The following is an 18,418-nucleotide window of genomic DNA, read 5'->3' as shown; positions in this document are numbered from 1 at the left end:
AAAATATCCTGAGGAAAGAGTAGGGATTCCAAAACATGCAGGGTTTCATAGTGATGTCTTCATTCATTTGCTTTCAGAGTAGAAAGATATTATAATTTGAGTACAGCTGACTAAGAGGATACATAAATCATTAAGCAGACAAATTACATTACCTAGTTCTACCTACTTATTTACAGCTTAATTAGGATGTATCATGTGCCACCTATGTGATTTTTCCCCCTGTTTGGGCAGTTGCAGCAATATCAAGCTCAAGAGTAGAAACATCCAGGGTCCCATACTGCTGGCAGTGCCAGCTGCAACCTCCAGTGCTCAGTAGCAGTGGTATACTCACGAAAACGTAAACGTTTTTGGTCATTGTGAGGCAGGGCAGTAGGAAGCTAGGAAAATTCCTTCCCAGTAAAATGAGGGACAATAAGATAAGATAGCTAAACAAGGTCAAGCAATTAACAGGCTGCTAATAAGTCACATGATCATATCTTCCCTAACCAAAGACGCTTAGGAGCAGACGGTTTATACCTCTCCTCCCCAGCCAGAGAGTGAATACCTTAAACCACCCTGGTCAGGAAGAGAGAGGATGGAGACCCGGTTGGTGCTATTAGTGCCAACCAAACCCCACAGCAGATAAAGTGAGAAGAATGAATGATAAAAAACCCAATCAGAGCTAGACAAATCCAAGATAAAAGTAAAGCAGTGAAGCTGACCAGAGAATGATCCCAAACTCCCCTATACACTCATTTTGATGCATCAGCATATTAAAGCACGTACCTGGAAAGCTGTTGAATATTCTGTTGAGACTCTCTCCTGAGACCTTCCCTAAAATCCCCACCTTTAGAATAGAAGTAAAAACCCTTAAGACAGAGGGTGTTGTATGTGCTCTTGCTTAAGCATGCCTGTGCCCACCGTTCCTCAAGCATGTACTTTTACTCTTTGTCCTAAGCGCGAAAGGTTCCTAGGAGACTCGCACCCAGTGGAGCAGCAGGCAGTAGTGACTCATCCTGGGCTAACCCCCTGAATCTGTCTCCAAAGGCCCCGTTTTGCCCCCGTGACTTCCCTTCCTGAGTCCACGCAACCCCATGTGGCTCACTTCTGTTTCAGTAACTTGTTTCCCGAGTCTGCACAGCCCAACGTGGCGTACTGTGACTTCCTTTCCTGAGTCTAGGCAGCCCAGTGTGGGCTCGCTCCTGTGGCTGTGATCCTGGCTCCTCTGTCTGAAGCCTTTCTTTTGTTTCACTGTGCCCAGCTTTAATAAACATACTCCCCAAATCACCTGCACTCAGATCCTAAATCTTTCCTATGCAAAGTTAAGAACCCACACATTCCAGGCTGTGCCAGCGCAGACCCACCTTGGTCCTGGTCCCTTTCTAGTAACAATTGTTCCTGGCTGAACAGCCCTGGTTTCTGATTCTGGCTTTTCAAACCCACTGGTAAGTCTGTAAGCTATTCAATATCCTTTTATTGGGGTTTATATTTCTTGCTAATAGATATCTGATTAATACATTACCTATTTTTTCAAAGGTGATCAAGAGAATGTGTTGGAAGGAGATACACAAACACAAGCAGAGGATCCAGAGGATCCCAAGTATTGTACTATGTACAAATTCTCAGATTCTGAGTATGTATCACTGCAGTGACATAGAGCACTTTCTAATCAGAGTGAAGCAAAAATTTTAATTGCCAGGAACTTTGCACACATATTGACACAAAACTTGATTTCACATTTTTATGACTCTAATCATCAGGTATTAATTCAAGAATGGAGAATTCATATGCTATTTTTTCAATTAGCTGTTAAATAGGTGAAGAAAAACAATCCATTAATACAAATTTAAAATATATATATTGAAAATCACACATACTTTTCTCTGTCACTTTAGAACCACACAACATGAGGCAAGAAAAAAAAACTGGAAGTCAATGGGAAAGCAGAAAAAATTTAAAGCATACAAAAAAAGTGGAAAAAGAAAAAATGAATCCAGAAAATGATTGCATAATATTACTATATTACTGACAAAAAATGTGTATGTATTAGGCTATTCATTGCAGCACTAGTTGTATCAAAATGCTGGACTCCACACCTAAATGTCCATCAATAGGGGATTAACTTAATAAAATATGGATATTCTTCAATGAAAAGTACTATGAAGCTCTTAAAAAACACTGAGGCACAGCAAAATAACCTTGTATATAGTACTGTGTACAGTACTACACTTCAGAATATACCTTAAACGGCCCTGGCTGGCGTAGCTCAGTGGATTGAGCGCGGACTGGGAACCAAAGTGTCCCAGGTTCGATTCCCAGTCAGGGCACATGCCTGGGTTGCAGGCCATAACCCCCAGCAACCGCACATTGATGTTTCTCTCTCTGTCTATCTCCCTCCCTTCTCCTCTAAAAATAAACAAATAAAATCTTTAAAAAAAAAAAAAAGAATATACCTTAAACGGAAAATGCAAAGTGTAGAAAAGTACACAGGGTGAGTTTACAGTTGTGAGATGCAAAACAGAGTTGATTCCTGTATTGTTGTTATTGCATTATTTTCCATGCAAACAACTGTGAACCTGCTGTTTCCCTCACCCTGTAGATGGCATGCTACTGTTTCTCTCACAGGAGATTGTATCCAAATATATGTGTTTGTTTGCACTAAAAAAGAACAAGGGAAGGATAACCCTCAAAAAAACAACTTATAGAACATACATAATTACCAGTTCATCTGCTTTATAGAAAGAGTCAGAGCTCCAGAGATTCAGAGCTGAACAAAACTTGTTTTCAGACTTTGTATACTTGACTAAAATGGGGCGTGTCAGTGACTACTGGTAACTGGACATGAATCAGAGTTCACATGTCTCTGATATTAATATGATAAGCAAATGAAAAAACTAAAGGATCTATAAGACTCTGCTCTTCACAATCTTTCCTAAAATTCTCACTTACATAGACTAAGAATATATTGATTTACTCTAACTGATAATAGTTCAAATACCCCTAGGCAAAATTATTCTCTCTTGAGTTTTTATCACTTTTCTGCAAAGATCCTAACACTCAATTCCCATTCTTATATTTTCTTAGTCTTGTCAAATTCAGCGCACATGTAATGACATGTTAGATCAATAATGTTAACAGAACTGGAATATAAACATAATCCAGAGAATTCAGAATTCAAATCCAGTGAAGAAGCATGGGTGTGATTTCTCTCAACCTGCCCTTACCTGCTTACCTGTAACAGCCAAATAAAGTGTAAGAAACAGTGTAAGAGACAGCCTTTCAAAAAACTGCAAAAAAACGGGATTACTGTCAAATGAGTTGAGCCATTAAAAAAGAGAACAATGAGGCAGAAAAGCCACAACAAACCTTCTTAGGAAAAAATCTCTGTGAGCGAAGAAGTAATATACAAAGAGACCATGCATGAGAATATAACCAGAATATTCAAAAATGAAAATTTTAGGTTATAATGAATACAGGCTCAAATTCCCCCCAAAATGTGGTGTGCCATTTTGCTAAACCTGTTTGTTTATGTTAGCTTTTACCAGGGTGAATAAGCCAAAATACAAGGAAGTTGTTTACAAAAGGACAGCAGAATTCCCGAACTGAATTAATACAACTCAACTAACATGTCCTAGAAACCTACTTTTATTAAAACCTCTGCACTGGGTACATGGAAACATCATAAACCCGAATACTCACTACGTAACAACAACAAAAAACCCCCAAACCACCCAATAAACAGAACTGAATGAGTGAGACGAAAACTGCTTCTCTGGGTTTGTTTTTTTTTACGTAAATGAGGCCTCTAGATGTTCCCCTTCCCTCCCTTAGGTGCCAGGCACCTTGGACAGAATGATTTAAAAACAAAAACAAAAACAAAAGCCTGAATTTTAAAACAATCTATACATCAAATGAAATAACCATTTAAAATGTCAAAATTACTGCTCAGAATATTATTTCAATATTCTGGTTAGACATCTTTACACCCACTGCTGCACACTTTAAACTTTATTCTGCCAACTATAATTCCCACCAAAATCCTTCTGATTTCCCCATGGAAGGCAGATAATGAATGATATGCATTGGTATTTAAAAATTAAAATACTTCAATAAGCATGCTATAAATCCACACATTTAAAACTTTTTTCATGTACTTCAGTAATGCTACTGTTGGTTAGCATCTGGTGTGCTGGGCATAGCTGGGAAGTCTTCTACTCAGTGCATATCTTTTCATTTGCTTCTAACACTTACAGGGCAGCCTGTATTTAAACTACTTCTGTCTTAAAAGCAGATTGATGGATTTCCTGACACCTTCTAGCTCACAGATGTCCTGTGTTTGTTTGCTCATAATGTATCAGTTCTTAACTTTTCAGTGGCTCCAGGCTTGTGGAGTTGCGCTGTACGAAGAACCACATTGTGCTAGTGAATTTTTTTTTTTCAAGACAGAGAGGAAGGGTGGGGAGCAGAGTGAGAAGCACTGATTTATTGTACCACTTATTTATGCACTCAATGGTTGCTTCTTGTATGTGCCCTCACCAGGGATTGAACCTGCAACCTTGGTGTATTGGGACAACCCTCTAACAAACTGAGCTACCCACCAGGGCCTGAACTAGTGGAATTTTTTACTGGCAGCCGTGCTCAAGAGCCAGATGTAAAACTATAGCAGGTCCAAGTACATGGCCACAAAGGTCAGAGATAACCCAATCACCACTATTCTGTACCTTTTATTCAACATGTTTTCTAAATAAGTTAGTTTTCTCTGTCATATCATAAAATTTGGTTTTCTAAACTTTTGGTCAAAAAATGATGGAATGAACTCCTTATCTACCATTACGGGAGAAAAGATCCTAAGTTCAATTCATAGAGGGTGTGTGTGTGTGTCTACACATACATACAAGCAAACACAATATAGTATTTGTAGTTAAGAAAGAAAATTAAGAAATTCTCTATTTTTTCATTGTAAGTCAACTTAAGGTTGATAATCCCTATTGACTAAGTGCACTAACTTTTGACAAATGATTCTGGAAGTCAGGGGCAGGAAGATGACTAGACAAGAAAGTTCACAGAAGACAAGGGACCAGGATGTCAAGAAGAAAGGACTGGTCAACCATTAAGCACCGCAGAGGGAGAATTAACTCAGGCCTGAAAAGCGTAAGTTCTATGACTGCTGGGGGCTAGAGATAGGGGACAGAAGTGCCAATTAGTGATCTTGGAGAGAGTCATTTCAACAGGGGGATACAAGGTCCATCTGGAAAAAGTCCGACCATTCTCAATATGAGGACAGTTTGCACAACATCCTTGTAACCTGCAGCCAAGGAGAGAGGAGTGGAATATGCATGTGTGAACAATGATGACTTCACTGTACTAGTCAGTGGGGGCAGTAGATGCTGTTGAGTGAGCGTGTGTACTGTTTGGCTCTGACATTCAAAATGACTAAGTGAGTACGGCAATGAATCTGCATCAAATTTTGCATTAAGCTTGAAAATTCCTCTGTGGAAATGATTCAGATAATTCAGAAGGCAGTAGTTATGGGCAAGTGGTGATTGGCAGCTTCATCACAATGCACCTGCTCATGCATCACATCTTATGCAGTTTTTTGGCAAAACATCCAATCATCCAGGTGACTGAGCCCACTATAGCCCAGATTTGGTGCCCTGAGACTTCTGGCTTTTCCTAAAACTAAAATCACCTTTGAAAGGGAAAAAATTTCAGACTGTCAAAGAGATTCAGGAAAATATGATGGGGCAGCTAATGGCAGTTGGGGGAACTGTGTGAGGTCCCAAGGTGCCTACTTTGAAAGGGACTGAAATGTCATTGTCCTATGTACAATGTGTTTTGTATCTGGTATGTTCTTTAATAAATGTCTCTATTTTTCCTGGATACTTTCTGGACAGACCTCATATAGATAAAAAACCGAACTACACTGCTTTAAGAAGTAAAAGGAAAGCAGGCTGAGAGAAGAAGGTAAATGCAAACCACTTTTCAGAAGCCTGGCTATGAAGAGAGAACGAGAAATAGGACAATAGCTAGAATAAGATGAAAAGTTGAAAAAGTTTTGTGTTGTTTGTTTCTAAATACCAGGAATGTGAGCAAGTGTAAAAGGTGATAGAGTCTCAGCCACAAAAACTTAGAGCTACAGAGCTGCATCCAGGACTACCCATGCTGTATCTTTACTGAACTATCACAAAAGCATTTACAAGTCCAAAAGTTCAAAACTGAATTCATCACCTTTTTCCCAAAACCCGCTGCTCCCCCTACATTCCTCACCCCAGTAAAGGGACCTGTCTAGGAAGGACCCAAGCAAAGAACTTGAGTCTTCCTTGACTCTTCTGTTTTATCTGTTCCCAACAGCCCCCTTCTCTTTCACTCCACAGGTTCCTAGATAGTCTTGCAAACAATTTTTTCCAAGTAGAGAAACAAACAACCACCATTTATGATTACCATCTACCAAGATAATTTTATACCAAAATACTGTAATTTCAGATTATGAGACAGCTGTGCAGAAGGTTAGCAACCTCACTGCATTTACACTACATTCATACTACATTTACACTACAACCTCACTGCATTTACACTACACCATCTTACACTGAAAACCAATGGAAATGGCTCAGTGTATTAACAGACTTCTCTTATGAACATCCGAGATACTTATTTTTCTCAAATGCCTTTGCTTGCTAGTGGATAAATTTCTTAGGAGCAAGGTTTGTGAATTATTAATCTTTGTATCTGAGCATTTAGTATAGCTCCTGGACAAAACAGGTGCTCAATAAATGTTTGTTAAGTATAATGAAGAGAAAGCAACAGAGAAAGAAAACTAAAAGGCTAAAAAGGGGACAGAGAAATAGAGAAAAATCTTTGCAAAACAGCTACCAACTTGTAATTGAAGCTGAAGAGGGATTAGAGATCTCTAAGCCAAAAGGATTCTTGACTTGTCTCATCTGCTTTTTGAAAACTCTTGCGTTGAACTGGGTCTCTTCTGAATTTCTCAGAATTACTGGAACATCCCAACCAAACCTGAAAGAAAGGTAAAAATAAATTAATACATAATCTTAACAAATGCTGAAACTTTGTTATATGTAGAATATATGCTTCATTAGTTAACCATTTTAATGTAAGTATCAGAAAAGGAGATTAAGTTACTCAATTTACATTATATTAAAGAATTGATCTGGAAATAACAGAGATTAGAGTTCTCACAGAATTGCAATATATTGTTCAGTTGGCTGAATCAACATACTCTTGAAACAGAGTTCTACTGCTAACCATAAAGGAGTATGCTGGTTATAAATTGTACCTAATGTAACAGCAAAACATGACAGAATTATTAAATTGTTATAATGGTATGAAAAACAAATATATATTTAATATGAAGACCATTTGATACCATTTATAGAACAAGAGAACTTTTAAACACCAAATAAATCTCTTCATTTATGCTGCATTTCTCCTTTTAAATTTCATGTAAACATGTAATAATACATACTGAACAGACTTAAGGAGGAAAATAAAAGGGACTAAATTCAGTTCTTTTTAAAAAATTTATTTTTTGATTTTAGAAAGAGAGACAGGGAGAGAGAGAGAAACATAATTTTGTTGTGCCACTTACTTATGCATTAAATGGTTGACTCTTGTATGTGTCCTGACTGGGTATCAAACCAGCAACCTTAGCATATAGGGACAACGCTCTAGCCAACTGAGCTACCTGGCCAGGGCTCACTAAATTCAATTCCTTTTAAAATAAGAAGGCAGCTAAGTTTATTCAATGTAAATAAAGTAGCTAAAAATAAATACATACCAGTTTACCAAGGAACTTTCAGTTAAGCTAGCAGTTAGGTGCGTATTTGGATGCATTCTTTCTCTCCAAACACTTAGTAGTAAGAAATAAAAATAAAAAGCGAAGTCAAAAAAGACCCCACTGAGCCCTGGCTGGCATGGCTCTCATTTGGTTAGATGTCCTCCCACAAAGCAAAAGTCACAGGTTCAATTCCTGATCAGGACATGTTGGGGTTATGGGCCTGGTTTCTGGCTGGGGCACATGTGAGGCAACCAATCAATGTTTCTCACATCCATGTTTCTCTCCCTTTCTTTCTCCCACCCTTCCCCTCTCTTTAAATAAAATCTTTAAAAAAAGACACCACTAAAATGAGTAAACAAACTGTGGTGCATTTAAACAAAGGAACAGAAGAACTCGACAATGAAAAGGAATCAATTATTGCTGACCACACGGATCAATCTCGGAAACAATGTGCTGTGCAGAAGAAACCTGATGCAAATGAGCGCACGCTATGATTCCATAATGTGAAATTTGAGAGCAGGCAGAAGTCATCTTGGTAGAAATAAAAAGCAGAACAATGGTTGCTTCTGAGGTGTAGAGTACAGACTGACTGTAAAGGGGCATAGGGAAACTTTCTGTGGTCAAGGTAATATTCTATGTCTTGGTAGGGTCTGAGTCGTATAGATGATGTGCTGGAAAACACTTAAGATTTGTACATTACACTATATATAAATATTACTTCAAAAGAAAAAACTATAAACAGAAACAAACACTGAACTTTATGCAGTGTTTCTGGGTAAAGAGCACAAGTTACTCTGAAGTGATCAACAGCAAAGATGGACTGAGGGGTGTCTGAAAGGATGGGTGGGTCAGGACAGACATGTAACAGAGACATTATAGCAAAACGTTCATATAGAACCTAAGTGATGGGCACATGTGTGTTTACTGTATAATTCATTCACTGTACGTATGTTTGAAAAATTTAATAACATGTTGGGAAGAAGAGACACAGCAGGGCATAAAGACATCTTTATGAATCCGACAAGGGTAAAACATATAAAGTAACACGTAAGGCTTACATTACAATTTGATGGGTACTGAGTCTGCAGTAGGCAGTGGCAACCAAGCCTTCACACAGTAAGAGGGCCTTACAGTTGTCCACTCAAGACAAGGGCCAAGGTCAGGTTCACAACTTGAATGCAGGAGCTGGGTTAGGCCAGTATCAATATGGAATAGAATTGCTACCATAAGCCCTGGTGCTTGACCAGGGAGCAGGGGGTTGTCTAGAAATCTGGGTGGAGGCAATTATAAAATGGTTAAAAAGCAAGGAGAAGAACAAAGGGAGGGGGGAAAACTTCCACTAAAATTTAGGTTACAAACTAAAATTTCAGAACAACCCAAGTAAGTCGGATGCAAAGAAAAAGCCAATAAAATTAACAAATGGAATAAAATTTCACTCTGGATTAACTTGATTTTGTAGAACAGTTGGATAAGACTGTTCTGGTTCTGACTAAAAAAGCTGAAAACTAAGCCTCTAACAGATCAAGCTATCTGCAGGCATGCTAACTGCATCCCAAAACAAAGCTCAAGAATATTTGTATGAATACAAAACATCTAACACCAGGTAAAGTTAAACTCACAATGTTTAGTGTTCAATAAAAAAATTACCAGGCATGCAAAGAAACAGAAAAATATGACCCACAATAAGGAAAGAAACTAACCAATAGAAATAGACCCCAGAGATGATACAATACAGATACTAGAATCAGTAGACAAGGACATCAAAATAATTGTTGTAACTATACTTTTTAAAAAAGATAAATAAAGATCAAGCATTTCATACAGAGATATGAAAGATATAAAAAAAGACCCAAATCCACTGCTGAAGGTGAAAAATATAATGTTTGAGATGAAAAACATACTGAGTGGGATTAGGAGCAAATTAGACATTACAGATCAAAAGATTAGTAAATTTGGAGACCCAGCAACAGAAAGTATCCAACAGGAAACACAGAGAAAAAAAGGCTGAACGACGAAACAGTGAGCTGAAGCACACAGTCAGTCAAATACACACCACAGGTGTGTATCAGTCACCCCACAGGTTCTGTGTCTTCCGCTCACCACTGCCCCACGGCCTTCTGAAGGGTCAGCCAGGCATGCGGAGTGGCAGGACACAAGGCCTGGCCTTCCTATCACAGCCGTGAGACAGACCCTTCCCCTTCCTTCCTTCGTCCCTTGGAATGAAGAGAACAAATGAAGAAAAACCACTCTATACACACGCATTACATTCCCTGGCCCCTTCCTCATCATTTTAATTCTCCCTACCTTCCCCCACCCTTTTTTTCTTTACCCCCTCTGCCTGGTTCCTTATACCCACACTACCCGCAGCAAAAGCCGGAATTTAAATCTCATAGAGTTCATTTCTACTGTAGGTTCAAGTACTATATTTCAGGTACTCATCGTGTCGTACCTAAAAATTTCAGCTAAAGAATTCTTCAAGATAGAGGAGCCAGAAAGTCCAAAAAGCAGGGCTTTGGGGAAATAAATGGAAGCAGCCTGTTGTGAACATGAAATTCCTTGGTAATATGCTTTATGGTCTCCATGATATAGCTGGTTTTAATATAACAAATATTTCTTCAAATCTTTATATAAAATCAATGTTGTAGGAAAATATGCCGTATCTGCCCTTCGGCTTTGCATACACTACAGAATGAAACAAATGATTTGAGATGTAAAGTGCTGCTTTTCTTCAAGCGCGGTTATCCAAGGCTGCTTGGCCCGTCGAGAACTGACAAAGCACACCTATTAAACTGAATTCACTTCTCCAGGTTTTTTATTTTTCTGCCTCATGCATAATCTTGGGTCTACATTTTTAATATTCTAAGGTCCTTGATTTAACTCATATATGACTTTTTAAATTGGTATTATGAATCTTGCTTAATCTTTGGCCTTTTTATCTCATGTAAACCTTTAACTGTGATGAATAACATATATGCAGAAAAGTACACAAAACATAGTTCAGTGAATTACAAAGTAATTGTTACTCAGATTAAAAATCAAAACACCATTCTCAGACAGTCTCCTCGTGTCAACTCCCAAACACTGTCCTTTCCCTCCTCCCTATACTGACTTTGGTCACTATAATTTAGTGTCTGATTTTTCCATAAGGGGAAGTATGCCACATATAGTTTTATTTCCTATTTTACATTTGCTTGAAGATTCAACCATATAGTTACACTTAGTGCATTTTTGTGGATGTATAGTATTCTGTTGTGTAAACATACTATATTTGCTTATTCGTTCTACTTTTAATGGACATTTACGTGGCCCTCACACTTTGGCCATTATAAAGAATGCATACATGAACATTTGCACACAAGGCTCAGTGCACATACATGCATTCATTAGGTACACACTGGGCATGGAATTCCTCAGCCATAAGGTCGGTGCTTCTTTAACTTGAGTGAAAAATGCTTACAACTGTTCTACGTGGGTGTCAATTTACACTCCCACCAGCAATGAATGAGTGTTCCCCTAGTTCCATGTCCTTGCCCAAACATTACCAGCCATCACGGTGGGTGTGTGGTGGTATTGCACTTGGTTTTAATCTCTGTTTCCCTGATGACTGGGGAGGCTGAGGACTTCTGATGTTTATTGCTACTTGAATATCTTCTTTTGCGAAGGCCCTTGTCAAGTTCTTCTCTGTTTTTCTACTGGTCTGTCTTTATTTTTCTTGTTGATGGGAATTCTTTTGATTCCCAAATATGTGCCCTTTGTTGGATTTCTCTTCATCCATTCTACCTCTTGCCTTTTCATGTTCATAATGGTATCTTTTGAAGAACAGAGTTCTTAATTTTAATGCGAAGCTATTAACCTTTTCCTTTAAGGTTAATGGTTTTGCTCTTTGGCTTTTCATTCCTGCCTTATCTGAATTATGTCCTAGCACTGCTACATTTCCCAGTTACAATGTCAGACATTTTAGTATTCCTGTCGTCTTAAAGCAGTTAGCCAAGCGTGGCGAGAGTGGTCAGTACTTAGATTTTGCCTTCCACACCTGACTTCGCCAGCCCCATTCCCCTGACATCCTCACGCTTTGGAGGAAAAGGAGGTGTGGTGCACAGGATAGAATTCACTGTGTAATAGAGTGACATCACAGTATGACCACACTCTTGTCCTAAACATCATGCCTAATGTACCTAAGATCATGTAAGCTCTGTTTTTGGGCAGTTGATACACTGATGACTCGGGATGAGCTTTCAGCTTAGTATAATCCTAAAACTTTTCACATGCCTGAAACAGCGTGAACATGCTGATTTTTGTACAAAAATCCGAAACTTTCACAATTTCAACTTGTTTGATGTGGACCAATATTTCCATCTTTAATGTATATATTCAAAAGCCAGTGTGCATAAATGCTGTGGAATAAGGTTAAAAATTGGAGACTGGTTAAATAGCAACCCATACTAAGGGGTGACAAGTGGTTCTGTAAAATCCTGGGAAGCAGACCCAGTGATGTGTCTCTAGCCACCATCCTTACACCTGGCCTTTCCCACATTTTTAATAAAAAACTTGAATAAAGTCATTGATGTCTCCTGTATCATATCTGACATAAGAAATCAAATAGTAAAATAGAAAGTTGACCGATTTTCTTTTCAATTAATTCCATCTTTATGGTTTTTTCCACTAAAAGTCATTTTGGTAACTGTTAGTAATGAAATAACAACTAAATATTTCTTAACACTCATTACTCCGTCTTTTATATAAACTGAGCCCTCGTTTTTTTCCACAAAACCAATTTTCCATTCTCTTCCCTTTGCTGTTATACTTTTATACTTAGTCCTCCTGGATTTTTTTATAATTGCTTATTTCCATTTCTAAATTGTTTGCTGCATTTGTTCATAATGCTTAAAGTTCCAGTATGGCAATAACCTACAAATTCCAATTCTGTCCATATGTTTTCATATGGCACGTACAATATCTTACCCTTCACATGCTTCCTAAGCTTCTTTGCAGTAGCTGAAGCAGAACTGACCTCCTCTCCTTGTGTCTGAAATCTCATGGAGTCCCTCATGAATAAAGGTTACTCTGAAGCTGAAGTTTCCAGCTCAGCAGTAAACAATTTTTACCACCTTTTCAACCTCCAGAAAACACAGAGGCAGTTTGCAGGGCCTCCTCTCCTGCCCAATCTCCCCAAAATGGTCCCACTTGGCTAGCTGGATTCTGAGACTCATCAGCATATAAAACCCATTCCTAAAGATATCCCTGGTATGGGAGGTGGGTCGTCTCTGAGATAACTGCTGTGCTAATGATAAGACTTTGAAAAAGTAACTCAATCTCTAAAATTCAGAATCCTTAATTATAAAAAGAATGGTTAGAATAAGAGCTCTTATGGCTCTACTAAGGTTTGAAATGCCATTTCTACAGTTTTGGGTTTTCTCCTAAAATGTTCCAAGAAAATCCTTGCCAATGCATCATATATTTTGTGCCCTAAGCACATACAAACTAAAGTCATATTTTTTTCCTAAGGAGAACTCTGTACCTTGTCACCAGCCTCATCACACACAAACGACCTGACGCATTTGACAAGTGAGGAGAGAAGGAGTCACGGTCAGTGTTTCAGGCAGGGCTGGCGGAAGGCAGACTCATCAGTTACTTAAACATAAAGAACTGTTAAATCAAGTACTGGAGGGCTGAAAAGGCAAGAAGGGGACACACAGGTATCCCAGCATAAAGCAGTTATCACTGCTAGGGCTGGGGACACAAAGAAAAAAGTGGGGCTTATCACAAGTTAGAAACTTAGAGAAGGGATCTCTGGGAGCTAGGACCCAGACCTTTTCGACAGGAGTTCTGGTCAGCTGGTGCTGACATCTCTGAAGGAGTGCTCTAAGGCTGGTTCTAGGTATGAGGAAAATTGTAAACTAAAATAAACTGCTACAACTTGGGCCAACTGTCACTGCCAGGGTGAAGGCCAAGGTTGCAGAAATGTAGACCAGGAAAACGGAGCCAACTTTTAAGAAAGAGACTGGAAGGCTGGAGGAGGAAGAGGGAACTCGAGGAGGAAGAAGACAGCAAACTAGCACAAGAGAAATGTGGTCTGCAAAGTCCCAGCCAGCCCCAGTATCAAAAAGCAGAGAACAGAAAAGTATGTTTGCAGCTGAGACAACAGCCTTTGAGAAAGATCTGTAGGATGACTTGCAGTATATCCTTGTGGCAGCACTGAAGGACACAGGGACCTTCCCCAAGGGGACCTGACCTCCCCTTCAATCAGAACCTCCCCGGTCTACCGATTGGCTTCCGCTAGGAAGCTGACAAAAGGTCATAACTCTCCACTGTTGTGATTCAAGTCAGGGTTTTGGCTCCAGACTTGGAATCTTCCCTTCTGTGCAGTTCATGCAGCATTTAGTAAGCCACCGTCTATTTTATTACCAGGGACATTGTAACCCATTAGCCACTGCCAAAGATCCCAGCAGACCAAAACATTTTCTGCTATGTCTTCCCCTACCCACTACGGAACATATGTCCGCCTTGACTCCTGTGGTTCTGTGTTGCCACCAGACTTTAAGTCAGGAGGTCTACCCTATGGGCAGCATCTCTCACCATCATAGATTGCCTAGGGAAGGCAGGTGCCAGGGATTCTCAAGGATGTGTTTCCTCTCAGTGCCTTCATGAAAAATGTAGCTTCTGTGCCCTCTTGAAGAATGCAATGGGGGGTGGGTGTGCAGACTGCATGTAATAAATTCAGTCCAATATTCCTATTTTTCTAAGCCTTCAGATTTCTTCCCCCATATGTGAGGAAAGTTCTAGAATGTCAACCTTATGAAATATAAGGCTACCTCTGAGTCCGTTTCAGTCAACCAAATATGAATTTAACAATTTAGATTCAGAATTTCTTGAGAATACACCGAGATCAATAAATCTTATCTGATTGGATTTAGTGTTACCTTTTGTCCTGCTTAACCTAACCTATTTACAATCTATTCTCACATATGCTTCCAAAGTTCTGTGGTACAAATTAGCAAAATTTTGCAGTTCTTTTAGAGGCTATGCTATTTCTAACCAGTTCAGAATTCTGTCCCTGAGTTTCCAAGCAAAACATAATAGAGGCAGGACTTGAGTATAGACACCCTTTGCAAAGCAACTGTCCTAGGCAAGGTTATTATGAAATCTTTAAGCAAGGGAAAGTTGGTTTTCTCATACACAGAAAGCAGGCTGCTTCAATCAACAAAGGCTCGGACTGACTTGGGGTTTTAAGATTCTCAGCTTTGTCCAAGTCTATTCAGATGTTCTCATTCCAAGTTTCAGAGCTCCGTTTCTTTCCAATCAGTGTCCTAAAAGAGACATCTACAAGGCTGTGTAATTCTAACATCAGCACAATTAAAGCTGTGTTCAATTTCTAGCTCTGTGGCGACATGAAATAAAGTACTTTAGAACCATAGAAACTGTCTGATTCTCTAAGATTTGATCTGAGAATTAAAAGACCTGAGTTTGTCATTTTCTCTTTAACTACTCCAGTGATCTCAAAAGCAACCACCCCACCCACCCCCAGTCCTGTAGTTATCATTACTGCCATAATGGTCAAGTGAGTTAGCCTCCTGGTCCCCCAAGGCACTTGTTTCAGAAATCATTTTATCACAATCACCCAAAGGTGGTGAGTGATTTGATGAACTGTGATGCCATTGTATGTCATGTGTTACTAGATGAGGATTTCCCATTGGCAAGGAGCTGAAGAAATGACCAGACCACTCCCCAAACACCATCTTTGGTTCCCCCAAGGATCCTATTCTTAGTAATTTTTTTTCAAGACTTATTTATTTATTTTTAGAGGGGGAAGGGAGGGAGAAAGAGAGAGAGAAACATGAATGTGCAGTTGCTGGGGGCCATGGCCTGCAACCCTGGCATGTGCCCTAGCTGGGAATCAAACCTGCGATACTTTGGTTCACAGTCCGAGCTCAATCCACTGAGCTATGCCAGCCAGGGCCAGTAATTTCTTTATTGATATCTTTATCAGTCCAGTCAAAACCACAACCACACCAGTTATTTTAACAGAGATAATTTATTATAAAAACTGTTAACCAGATGTTAAAGAACTGAAAAGGCAAAAAGGGGACACTGAGTATCAAAGATGTAGTAATAGTAAGAAGCAACTATCTCTTCTAGGACAGAAACAGAGGAAAGAATAACTATAGCCTAGAAATTTGGAGGAAGGACCCTCATAGATCTGGGACTCAGATCTGAGGAAAGGGTACTGATATCTTTGAAAGGGTGCAATGAGGCTGGTTCTAAGAGAGTGGAAAATTATAAACTGGAAAAACTGGGACCAACTGTTAGTGTCAGAGTGAGGCACTATTGCTGTTGTAAGACAGACAAGAAAAAGAATCAGGCCCTGGCTGGTGTGGCTCAGTGGACTGAGCACCAGCCTGCGAATCAAATGGTCAGGGGTTCGATTCCCGGTTGGGGCGCATGCCTGGGTTTTGGGCCAGGTCCCCAGTTGGGGGAATGTGAGAAGTAACTCCACATTGGTGTTTCTTTCCATGTCTTTCTCTCTCTTTTGCCCTCTGTCTACAAGTAAATAGTTACTATATATATATATATATATATATATATATATATATATATATATATATATATATGTATATATTTAAAAAGAATCAAATAGGAAGCAGCAAGTCCTCTTCTTCTCTAACCTTTCACTCTTTTCCCCTATTGGCAAAGCCTCATGGGCTGCCAGCTAGCAAAGAAGAAATGTGACTTAGAGGTTCTGCGGTATATATAATGGCGGTATGAAGCTGAGAGACAATAGCTTAATAACCTGTAGTCAAGAAGAAACAGGGAGTAGCTGCAGAGTCAGGGTCCCCAATTATCTAAAACTGTTAAAAAACATATATGGCTTTTTGGTCTCCTTTCTGCACAGTGCCTGGCAGATAGCAGGAGTTTAATAAATGTGAGTGGCTAGGTTCACAGAAACCACCATGTAGTTAAATAGAAATATGATACTGCTAGTTGCATGATTCTTTACTATTGCTATTGGGATTCCTATGATCAGAAGTTCTTACTCTTTCTCCACTCCCACACAGTGCAGCTGGACAAGAACAGTGGGAACAAGCAATGGGAAAGAAACTCAGAGCGAAACTGAGGTAACAACCATGAGAGAGAAGACAGATGACCACTAGGAATTACATTTTGCAAGGTTAAAAAAAAAGTACAAGAGTGAAGAGCATAGTGGATTAATGGATTTACCTTCTGCCTGGGGTACTATTAGAAAGTTGTTTCAATGAGAGCTACATAGTTTTCAACTCAATGAATCTGCAACCTTGGCTTAGATTAGCAAATAAATGCTAGTAAAAGGTTATCTACATGGACAGGGCTAACCAAGATGGAGAGGATAGTTGGGTTAGGCTAAAGATGACTGGTTAGACCCAAATCAAGACGAAAGTGACTAGCGCTGACATGGTCTTGCAGCCTCAGCAATGTTTAGCCCAGAATTTCAAAAGTGCTACAATTACCTAGGCTTCCACCCTTAGAAAAGCCATACCTAAATGTAGTATCATTAAGTCTTCAAATAAGATTTAAACCTGGCTGAGCCAGGATTTGAACGTAGGCCTGCCTGATACCAAAGTCTGTTTCTTAACCACTAGAAACATGGCGTTTCTGACCACCCTTCACAGAGAGATGCTGCCGTCATTATCAATACGGCCTCCACTCATTTTCCTCTTCTCAATACTGAAGATAGGCATCTAAGATATCTAATTAGTTGGCCCTTTGGAAAATTAAAATGTAAGGATTTAATGCAATTATCAACTACTTATTTCCCTTAATAGAAAAAAATTGTATTTCTTTAAGAGAATAACATTAACATTACAGTTATTTCAAAATCCTGAGTTAAGACTACTTTTCTCAAATGGGCAACAGCTCCCTAATTCCAATTACAAACTTTCTTGAAGGGCAATAGCAAGAAAATCTGATGGGCCAAGAATAACAAATTGTGTAAAATTGGTTTTAATCTTTTCCCACGCACAAACAAGGAATTTTATGCCCTTCTGATTCAGTGTGGGAAGCAGTGTAAAGTATTAAAACTTTGCTTAGTTCCTAAAGATGGCATATGACATCAGAAAATGGTAAGGGCTTGTGTCCTTTCTTTAAAGGAATCACTTATATTGTGATCAAAGGGTATTTTTAAACTCGTTTTACACAGCCTGCTTTCTTCACTGACATGCCTCCTCTGCTCTCTGCTCATGTTGTATTCTGAAATGCCTTCTACTCTCCATTGCACACACTGTACTCCACTTATTTTTCAAAACACTCCTTCTTCAAAATGTAGCTCATTTTGGACTAGTAAAATGATTTCAACTAGCTCTATCTATAAAGCTTCTCCAAACATGATACAATGGAGTTCTGTTACAAGTGACGCTGAGGCCAAGTGCTCAGCGCAGAAGTACAACAATCAAACTTGTTTCCAGTCCATGTCCGTGCACTGTACCGCAGCTGACTGGACACACTGAGCACACAGTAGGCCTCAATCCAGGACAGAAGCCTGTTGGACAAGCACTCATTCCCAACACCAAGACCAGACACTTACTGGATGTTTTATTACCCAGAAACAAAGCTGGGTAAATAAAAATACCTCAATCCGGCACCACCCCACTTTGCCTGCAGCGACAGGGA

At 39.3% G+C, this 18,418-nt stretch overlaps 1 protein-coding gene across 3 annotated transcripts in view; it reads right to left on the bottom strand.

Moving 5' to 3' along the window:
- Positions 1–18,418, bottom strand: part of CGRRF1 (cell growth regulator with ring finger domain 1) — a 30,835-nt gene that overhangs the window by 8,483 nt on the left and 3,934 nt on the right. For all 3 annotated transcript variants that reach the window (XM_045822356.1, XM_045822354.1, XM_045822357.1), the window contains one exon: positions 6,857–6,996. In XM_045822356.1, the coding sequence (XP_045678312.1) occupies positions 6,857–6,996 (140 nt within the window). The remainder of the gene's footprint in view (positions 1–6,856; positions 6,997–18,418) is intronic.

The sequence above is a fragment of the Phyllostomus hastatus genome, unplaced genomic scaffold, assembly GCF_019186645.2.
Source record: "Phyllostomus hastatus isolate PE091 unplaced genomic scaffold, TTU_PhHast_1.1 phas_scaffold_501, whole genome shotgun sequence".
NCBI lineage: Eukaryota > Metazoa > Chordata > Mammalia > Chiroptera > Phyllostomidae > Phyllostomus > Phyllostomus hastatus.
This window is presented reverse-complemented; position numbering and strand designations above follow the sequence as displayed.